Below are 11,004 nucleotides of genomic sequence, written 5' to 3'. Positions count from 1 at the left end.
TGTAATTTATACCTGTGATGGAAAAGCTGAATTTTCAGCATCATTACTCCAGTCTTCAGTGTCACATGATCCTTCAGAAATCTTTATGATATGAATATTTGCTGCTCAAGAAACATTTCGTCTTATGATCAATTTTGAAAACGTTGCTGCTTAACATTTTTGTGATACCATACAAACATTTGTGGTAAGATAAAAACATTGAAGAAATGTATACTGTTGTGAGGGAAATGTATGTTACAAAAGATTTCCATTTAAACAGTGCTTTAATAAATTTAATTTATGCAAATAAATGCTGTTCATTGAACGTTCTATTCTATTCATGTTCATTGCATACGTTCTATGCAAAAAAGTACCACCATTTCTACAAAAAGCAGCAAATCAGCCTATTAGAATTCTTTCTAAAGACTGGAAAAATGGCTGATGAAAGTTCAGCTTTGCCATCACAGGAATGAATTACATGTTTTATATATTAACATAGAAAACAGTTATTTAAAATTGTAATGTTTCAAAATATTACTGTTTTTACTGTATTTTTGATTAAATAGCAGCTTTGGTGAGTGTAAGATAAATTGTAATGTTTCCAAACTTTTGACCGGTACTGTGTGTGTGTGTGTGTGTGTGTGTGTGTGTATATGAAGTCATTTATATATACACCTTTAACATCATCCAGTGCAGTCAGTCTGGGATCTATGACCATTTGGGCCATTTGTTTCATCATAACGTGACCTAGATGGTTCTAGCGTTTAATTGTACTCCCTCAGAATTAGATATGTTGAAAAATAATGTTCAATTAGTATTGATTTGTTTTTTTGGCTTTATTGGGATAATATGCCCGAATTATAATACAAGCAACCAGTCCAGACATTCAAAGAAGATTGCTGAAGAGCTGAGTGACACAAGGGTTCTTACCAAGTGTTACCCTGGCAACATATCAGACCTTCAACAGCTTTCAAATAATGATACATTGCTTTCAGTCCTACATCAGTACATACACACACCGCTTAAGTATGTCTACAACACACAGAAATAGAGCAACACACTCATATGAGCATAATCAACTGGGTGAATGAATATGTACATACATACATACAAGGCAAGAAAAAAAGGAGAGAGCAGATTCATAAAATGCACTGAACACAGTGGGATCCAACAGTCCAAGACTACTAGTGAAAATGATTAAACAATTTTTTTGTATTTTTTTTTTATTAAACATTTTGGTATTGTAAAAATATTTTTTCATGACAAATACTGTCAGTATAACAAGGTGAGTAAAGGTGCATTGAAAAAATTATTTGCATCAAGTTGCAAAAATGCATTTGATTAGTGACCTATATCGAATTTTAAATATGTCAACTACTTATTGTTTTAATTTTGTCAAAATTATGACTTTTGGACCCCACTGTACATCCAGATACAACATTAAAACACAACACATATTGAGATCAAAGGACGGTCAATATATTGTGAAAAATATCAAATTATATATATATGACACAAACTGATAATGGTTGAGAGGAAAAGGAAATCTAATGATGGATATAAATGATAACTAAAAAGGCACTTAAGAGAAAACTGACAGTTTGGGAAATAAAAGCTGGTGGCTGTTTATGTGAGTGAGTGAGTTTGAATCCATCACTCGTCTGAATGTGCCGTGCACTTCACTCACACACTAAGGCAAGTCCAATTATAACAAAACAACATACATTGGAATTAAAATACAGTGGTTAAAAAAGAAAGAAAAAAAGAGGAATCTAAAGCTACACGATCCTTCAGTTTAAAGCAATGCATAGTGTTTTTTTCTTTTTCTTTTACAGGTGGGTCTGCTTCTCTGAAGTCCACTAGCAATGTTGGCAAAAGTTCTACTGTAATCCTAAAGTCGAAAGAAACACACATTTGAAAATCTGTGCTCAACACCAAAGCCAAAATGACTGATTAACAGGAACAAATGGTGCATTATGTAAACTTATTTGGTTTCACAAAGCTTCAGCTGTATTCTACTCATGAATGCATGGTACCAATAAAAATAAAAATGGGTGAGATTTAGATTGTAGATCCCATTATAGTGGTTTTATGTGTTTTAACCCATTAAAATGTGGAAGACATTCCACCAGTCATCCCATAAAATGTTCAAAAATAAGTGCTGGGAAACACTTAGTGGTATAGTTGCAGTGTACATATGTTGCCACTAGATGTCATATTGCTCAAAAACAGCAGCATCTCATAAAGCTTAAACAACATTTAACCCATCAATACAATGGCTTGCAATATTTTTTTGCTGAAAGTGTATGTCTGGAAAGCCATAGCATTTGTGCATTAGATTGGTGGTATTTAATGGTGTTTTTGCTTGACACCATTTTGCTTCAGTTTGTTCTTCCTCATTCAGTCATGAGGCAGAGCAGCTCCAATAATTATTTGTGCTATGGCTTTTTGGCTTTCATTGCCACAGGCAAATAGCTACGCACAGACCTGCACTCATAAGGCAACTCCATTCAACAGTCCAGCAAGGGACCACAGGGAAAGCACTTAAAGGGACAGTTCACCAAAAAAAGAAGAAAAAAAGAAACTGCTGTCATTTACTCACCCTCAACATTTTTAACATATATAACTTTTTATGTTCCGCAGGAGAAAGTACACTAATTTGAATAATGTTTCAACCGTTTTCACTGACTTTCACTGTAAGGACAAACCGACATTTAAGTTTGTGAAAAAAGAAAGTCATACGGGTTTGGAACGACATGAGTGTGAGTAAATGATGAATTTCCCTTTTTTGGGTGAACTATCCCTTTAAAAGACGTGTCATTTTAGGTTTAAGGCTAGTAGTGGTCGCTCCTCTCTTTTTTGCCACGGACTTTTCTTGTTCTCGTCTTCACCGCCTTCGTCAGGCACCATCAGGTTGTCTGGCCGGCTGCTGCTCATGTGCATTTGAGTCTCCTCAGTCCTAAAAACCTCGCTATCTGTCCCCGTCTCCTCTGCTGTCTCAAGCACAGGATCAGGGAAAGGAGGTGGTGAAGGAAGCTCAGGTGGAGGTGTCGGGGGTGACAAAGTCCCTTCGTCTTCCTCCTCCCTCTCTTTTTCCTGCAATAAACACTCTCTAGGGGGAGAGTGTTCTTCTGGGCTGCAGACTGGAGTGGGGCTTCCGCTGCTCTCTGCATTAGCATTTGAATCCTCTACAAATACAAGCGGCGTATATTCAACAGGCACCGTGGGCTGAGGCACAGCTTTAGTTTTAACCCTGACTTTATCACGAATACGCCGCCCCGGCGTGACATCGCTCATATCAACCCCAGAGTCCAGACTGGCGTCATTGCTTCCGACACAACTGCTGTTGCATCCTGCCCTCTGCAAGTCGATGTAGGAATGGCGGATGTGCGCGTTGGAGCGGCCGTCCAGTGACACGAACCAAGCTCTGGGGTGTGGGAGTGGCTTTCCTCCCCTGAGCGCCATCAAAGTCTTTTCAGCCAGAAGCTGATCTTCTCCGTTCATCTGCACTACATCCAAGCCCGCTTGACTGAGAGAGTTGGGGATGGAGAGATCGCCGGGAACAGCAGCCGTCTGCAGTGTCCACTCCTCCGCTCCTTCGCCTCGGTTGTCCCCTTTCCCTTGTGGCCCTCCTTCTTGCTTTCCTTTGCCCCATGTGTGCGGGACTTGGCCCTGGGGCTGATGACTCGCGCTGAGCTCCGCCTGAATGCTTTCCAATTCACTCTGTTCGTCCGACTGCAAAAGCAGCGCCTGGCCCGACAGAGGGTGCGTCCCTGGAAGTCGCATGTAGTGGGCGGGAATAACGAGAGTGGGCCGAGCCTTGCGATACATCTCTTCCCCTTGGTTGACTTGCAATTCGGAGGTGCAGCAGAGCAGGCCTCCATGTCGGGGAAGCGGGGTGGGACGCTCCAGATGGTCTACGGAGCGGGAAAGCATGTAGTCTGCCGCCCGCCGCTCGATTCCTTGTTCCCGCTCTGGGGATCCGGCGGGACTTGTGGATGCGGCTGAAACAGGAGAGAGACGGGGATCTCGCAGGCTTGATTTACTCTCCGAAGAGAGACGTCCCGCAGAGGCGGTGTGATGCAACGGATGGGGGGATGAAGACGAGATGGACATGTGGAGGGGATGGACAGATGAAGTCGTGATGGATGTATAGCTTCGCCGATACTCCCCGCGCCCCGCCGAGGAATCGTAACCCTCGGAGGGATTGTTTGAACAAGCTGATTTGAGGGGAAATATCTCCACTGAGTGTTTGTAGTGGTTGGATCCCCGGCTACGGAGCTCGCCATGCGAAGCTGCAAGCTCATTGGTGGAGGAGTCGTAGGGGGTGGGTTTAAGCATAGGCGTGTGCATGTCCGGCTCCGCCCCACTGTGGTCTAGGTGAGTCTCACTGATGAGGTTCAGGTGGGACATGGAGGTAGCCTGGTCTCGTTTAGAGCCATCCAAAGTTGAGGATAGAGTAAACTTCCTGTGGACAGGCCGTAAGCGCGTACACTTCCTCCTGAAAGTACAGAAACTTGTTGAACTATCATAAATACTAGGGGAAGATCTTAATTTTCCTCTTGACTAATGAGGTCACTAAACATCAACACACTTATTAACAAATCACACTCATTGTACACTCATACATTGTAAACAATCTTGACTTTTCATCTATACAGTACATCAAAATGTTGAGATCAGTTTCCAATTTTGTACTCAGTCCAAAGCAGACACACCTGCAATAGTAGAGGAGCAGGCATAGCAGGAAGAGCAGTATCAGGGCCATGCCTCCTAATATGGCCAACAGGAAGACTGTGTGATAAGTACTAATGTCCTTTGCCACCACTGGACCTACAACAGAACATACATGGTGTTGAGCATCGAGGAATCCATCCATCCTACTCACATTTTCACTGTTGTCCACTTTACTGTACACTATCCATCAATAACACTTTTCAACAGTAGAGATTTCCTATAACCATTATTTTCATGCTGAATGTTCACTAAACTGACCCCCTCCCCCACTTAATGACATTATTCTCTCAGCTGGTGGATATGAATAGCACAGTGAATGTGCAAACAACTACAGAAGTCAATAACTCTGTCTGCCACAAAGCACTTGTGTGTCTGCCCATCAGGCTGCTCTCTGCATTAATGGCCATTCAAAAGGGTCAAAGAATGCAGAGTCAACTAAACAAAGATGAGAAATCTGGAAAAATGGCCAGGAATTGATACCTGTGTTTATGGGAGACATGGCTGCGACCCAATAGCCAAGCTGAGGAGCAATATATGTGAGAGTTAACTGTTTCCCCTCTCTCTGGATACGTCCCAGACTGCTCTCCAACCAGGCCCCTGCACAGACACACAAAACACACATATATATAAAAATATAAGATCTATTTTATCTTTTGATTATATAAAAAATAAAACAAAATATAATGAAATAAAATGTAATGAAATTATATAATATTTACATTATATTTTGTTACTTAACCTGTAAATGTGGAGTGTGGCTTTTTTTTATTAAGTTTACATTATGCCGGTTATCACAAAAAAAAAGCAGGTGATTTGAGCTGAGTGTTGAGACCAGGCAGTGCAGATAACACTCAAAACACACACTGTACTGTCATCCTATCAGGTTTCGCTACTGATCACATACAGTGCATTCATTATTCTTTCTACTGCATTATTCTGTCTGGATACTTTGCCAACGGTTTACGGGGTCAGACGGGGATTAAAGCCATGCCAAAGCAGAACCGCACAAACCACAGTAAGTGCCTCTTTTAGGATCTGAATCTGGGTTGTCGTGCATTCCCAATAAAGGTGAACATTTCGAACAGGATTCATGATACAAATTCATGTATTTCCATTAAGAGTATTAACAAAATTTACACTCTGAAATGAATGTGCGTGTTGAACTTAAGTTGAAATATTAAAGGGTACACATTAGAGCATATGTGTCAAACTCCACTCCTGGAGGGCCACTGTCCTGCAGAGCTTAGCTCCAAAAGTTTCTAATAATCCTGAGTTTGATGGCCCTGAATCGGAGGATGGGGTGATCTGCTAAATGGCCACTTGGTGGCAGTGTTTGTTGATGGAATGGTTATGGAGGACTGAAAAATGAAGAAGGGAAGAGTGGGTAAAAAAACCCTTAAAACCACTAATTTAGGTAAAGAGGAACAAAATTATGTTTGTCTGGTGTAGACAACCATAATGAGGGAATTCATATTTTGTGGTTGTAAGGTTATAAGAAGTGTCATTGTTTTTTCTCCATGACCACCATATTGAATTGATCTGTGCTATATAAGCGATCACACACACACACACACACACTGCACTGGTGACTATACAGGTCACATAAACAGCGTAAGGAGTGAAATGCTGATGTGCACACAGAGAAGAGGGAGGCTGGAGAATGATTCAGCATTGTTTACGCAATCAATTACCTTCATCCACACGTGACTGTGCACAGGAATATCACTGAACATCTTCCCACACTCTCACAACACAGTCACATGCAGACCTCTGCAATATATCAATCTGCCAAGCAAAGAAAGCTTTGTTTGAACTGCCTTGTGCTAGGCATTATGTACGTAACGACACATTACGCGTCTTTGCCATTTGCTATTTCACAATGCATTTACACTAATGCATCGGCTTTGATCCAGTATCCATTGAGTTAACCGCAAAACAAGTAACATCATGAACATCACTATAGTGTTTATTATTCAAAAGTGTGGTCTCATATGCTCACCAAGGTCAAATTAAAGGGGTGTCAGAAAGTGAGGACCGGGACTATATCTTGTACACATACCCACATACATGTATTCAACACACAATCATGAAACCATGTGACTTTGTTTACTATGCTGCAGAGACCATTTTTCATTGCAGTGCTCCTATTAGAAAACACTGGGAGGAATAGTGTAATTTAAGTGTGATGCCAGGGGCTTTTCAGTCTAGTCTTTATCCCCGTATCCCTGTGCACTTCAGACAACAAAGTAGCTTACATCTCTGTGCCCTAAGAAAGGAAATCAAGTTAGCGCCAGCTGCTGTTTTCCACCTTGTTCTCTGCTCTGTTTATGAGCAGCTGCTAGGAGACAACAGTGATAACAGAGCAGCCCAGAGACGGGGCCTGAACTTATGAATTCAGAAAGGATTCTCCCTCAGTACTTCCCACAGTGTCCTTCTTTCTGTGTTTCTCTTGTTCTTCTGCATGATCTGATTTAGTTTCAGACATATATTCCCTTACTCCATGCTCATTACCCCTATTTTTACATTTAATCTGTAAAATCCATCCTTTGCTGTCATTTAATGCTAGCTTAAAGTTAATCTTTAAGAACAATAATCAATTAATACACCGTTAAATGTTATCTTTAGTTAATCTCAAAATCAATAGCCACGTTTCATCCTGTATAATAAATTCACTTAGACTTTTAAAAGTAAAATTTATTAACTCTTAAACACATAGCTCTGGTCTTTATCGACGTAATTCACTACCCTACCCCTCATTGATTTTTTAAAAGTTAGACATCAACCTTCTTAGTAGTCCTCAATCTATTCATTAAAAACAATATAACAAAAAAAATGTATAAAAGAATGTCTTATGCTCACCAGCCAAAAAAAGACCTTTACGTCTATATTTAGCATTATTGATCAGCATATTAAGAGCCTTTCATAATAAACAATGTTAAAATTATTTGTAGATGCAAGGAAAGACTTTCATGATGAGGGCATTTTTATTATTATGTACATTGTTTGTTTGTTTTTAGTAAGTATTTTAGGTCAAATATAAAAATGGTCCAGACTTCAAGAGGAAAACCCTGAACCCCCATACAGTATATTTTCAGTATATTTATGGCCTTCTGCCATACATGGGTATCTAAGTGTAAAAATAACAGCCTGATTAAACATCCGATCTTACCTATTAATATCCATACTCAACTGATGACTGTGATTTTTTTCTTTTCCCGAAACATTCTCAGATGCCACTATTTGGCTCTGAGGGCCCAATATACTCACATTTGATGACTATTTTGACAGTTTAGGATTTTTCTTTTCATTTACAAAGAAATACCACTACTCAGATAGAAATTTACAACTATTCCAAAAAAGTATTTTCCAGACCTCCTCTGGGAAGGAAATACAGAGACTGGACCTCTTACAGTGTTTGTTATAACTGGCTGCCACAATAAATTACAAGCAACTTAGAGTCCCCCTGTAGTCAATAATTATGAATGAAATTTTTTTTTCTTCATGCCTTAAAATAGCTTGTATGTAACTCTACACCCCTGCTTCATTTTAGTATACGCGGATTCATGAATATGCAAATGAGCCCCGCCTCCACTCACTCATACAGGTTAGTCTACAAGTCGATGTATCAGAATGGTAATGCGTTTTATGTATTGCTCTTTACAATGTTGGACACATAACAGTAATTAATATGATTAGCATTTGGCTTGACTACATTATCAAACAGATAATAATGTGTTGCTAACGTTACACAAACCATATTCCCTTCCCCTGCTGCCTTCTAACAATCAGCATCCTTAGAGACACTTTGAACAACTTAGAAAGTCAGTGGAGAAAGGCATATAGTTCAAATCATCATAGCATCATAACATACATCATATTCACAACTCACCCGCTATATAGCTAAATGTATACCCGATTTTTCATATCAGCAGAAAAATATACAGAGATAACCTGGCTTCTCTTGAGACGATGTGCTAAAGCACGCCCGCACGTTGACGTGATTGGTTACAAGGTAGTTTGTGACGTCAGAAACACCAGTGATTTCAAACCGCGTTTTTGACCGTCTTTTTTCGCTGCAGTTTTAAGGAGAAAATACTCAGCAATGGTGTTGACTTATGCATTTGCACATGGTTAAGTCTTAAAGCATATTAAAAAAACACCACATAGACATATAAACAACATTAAAAACTTGATTTTCACCACAGGGGGACTTTAAGAAACTCCATAGATGTTATTTATTGTACATTTTAAAGCAATACATTTATGATACATTACAATACATACAAATTTCAAAGCACGTTGGCACAAGATCCTGTGAATTAAACCTCAGTCTGTGGTAAGAAATAAAAGCCAGAGTGAAAACCCTTGTGACTTGGATTATTCTGTCTGTGTATTATTTGATTATGAGATTTGCCTACTGAAATCTGTATAATCATCACAGCAAAAAACAGCAACTTTAACAGGCTATTGGGAAGTCTTTTCACTTACCCAAATATTTTCATAGCGACCCTACTGTAAATGTGAAAAAATAAATAAATAAATGTTCAGCGATTTCCTTGTCCTGTTCTCTCTACTCCCATTTAAAATACGAATTGTGCATATTTTTTGTTTTAAAAATCTGGTCATGAAAAAAGATGTGTGCAAGAGTTGGAAATGTGAAACTAGGAAATGGGTCCATTCAGCTTTTGACCCGAGGAACACCTTTCCATCAAAATTCCTTAAGAAAGATTCAAAAACAGTCCGACCCAGCTCAGGCTTTAACACTTCCCTTGGACTTACTCGCCTCAGAAACCAGGAAAACAGGAAATCTGGAGGCTTTGAAGAGATCACAACCTCACATACAAACATACAGTAAACCCGCCTCAGGCAGGAAACACCTTCAGCACATTTGGTGTAACAATTCATTGCATAACCCTTTAGTTGTGATATGTTAGTAACAGTTCATGTGATTTACAGGGATATTTTAATATCTACTCTAAGATGAATGTGTGTAATAAACTCACCCAGTTTAGGGTCAAACCTCCAGGCGGGGATGTGATCATTCTCTTTCAATCCACTGTTTGCAGGAAGAGGGATGCTTACACTGATTGGCTCACTGACGCGAAGCTCCGCCCCATCGCTGCCCAAAAGATGGACACTGATAGCAGCTATAGGAGTCAACTCGAACTTTCGATCACTGACTGTCAGAGAAAGAAAAGTAAACTGAGCATGAACAACGGTGATATAAAAAAAGATGTGAAAAAAAGACAGAGATAAAGAATAAATTATAGACACTTTTTATTTTTTTATGCTCACCAAGACTGCAGTTATTTTATTAAGATTACAGTATAAAAAAAGTGCTATTATGAAATAGTCACAATTTAAAATAATTTTCTTTTTTAATATATTTTAAAATGTAATTTATTCCTGTGATGCAAAGCTGTATTTTTTAGCTGCTATCAGTTCAGTCTTTAGTGTTACATGATCTTTCAGAAATCATTCTAATATGCAAATTTTCTGCAAAAGAAACACTTCCTATTATTATCAGATTTGAATAGAAATCAAATGAATAGAACGTTTAAAAGAACAGTTTATTTAAAATAGAATTACTTTGTAACAATATAAATGTCTTTACTGTCTCTTTTGAGCAATATAGTGCATCCTTACTGAAAGTATTAATTTGGCTTATGTATTTCATGGTAATGTTAAGACATTTCAGTGTCTGATTTTAAGGACTTCTGTACGAGAAACCATTTTGATACTTTGTTGGATCCACACTTAATGTTTCTTGATGACCTATATTATATATTAATAATGAGAGTCATCTAAAACGGTATCAGACAGACATAAGCCTTCCATTATTATTACACCCACAGCAAAAATTAAGTTTCATTAAGCATATATCATCATTATGGATGGTGAAACTTGTTCTGTAATGGCTTAAAAATTAATTATTCAGTGTTGGAGAGCTTTCTATTCTATAGCTGTTATTCTGAAACAGTACTGATCAATTCAAAATAGTTCAAATAACTTTTCAAGATTACAATACAATACAATTTTTCTCTTGACAACACTTTCTAATGCAAATTAAATATTGGCCTCAAACTCACAATCACTTAATAAACATCTGATTTGAGTAAAAAAATATGATCTGTGCATTTGGTTTTGCATTGTATATGCATATCTGATATCTCAAATGATGAGTTTGTGTAAGAAAAATATTAAGTATTATAAAGTAAAATAACTAGCTTCCGGCCAAACAAACATACGGATTCCACTTAAGTCTAAAGTGCAACTTGTGCGAGTAAT

The 11,004-nt window shown here is 38.6% G+C and overlaps 1 protein-coding gene across 3 annotated transcripts in view; it reads right to left on the bottom strand.

The window, feature by feature from the left end:
• Positions 1 to 817: 817 nt before the first annotated feature.
• Positions 818 to 11,004, bottom strand: part of fam171a1 (family with sequence similarity 171 member A1) — a 43,400-nt gene continuing 33,213 nt past the window's right edge. For all 3 annotated transcript variants that reach the window (XM_084384584.1, XM_084384585.1, XM_084384586.1), the window contains exons 5-8: positions 9,720 to 9,896; positions 5,197 to 5,313; positions 4,698 to 4,812; positions 818 to 4,480 (exon numbers count right to left, since the gene is read on the bottom strand). In XM_084384584.1, coding sequence (XP_084240710.1) covers positions 2,797 to 4,480; positions 4,698 to 4,812; positions 5,197 to 5,313; positions 9,720 to 9,896 — 2,093 coding nt within the window. In that variant the 3' untranslated portion in view covers positions 818 to 2,796. The remainder of the gene's footprint in view (positions 4,481 to 4,697; positions 4,813 to 5,196; positions 5,314 to 9,719; positions 9,897 to 11,004) is intronic.

Source organism: Rutilus rutilus (genome assembly GCF_951802725.1).
Source record: "Rutilus rutilus genome assembly, chromosome: 17".
Taxonomy (NCBI): Eukaryota; Metazoa; Chordata; class Actinopteri; order Cypriniformes; family Leuciscidae; genus Rutilus; species Rutilus rutilus.
Note: the sequence above shows the minus strand (reverse complement) of the source record. Positions and strands in the feature narration are given on the sequence as shown.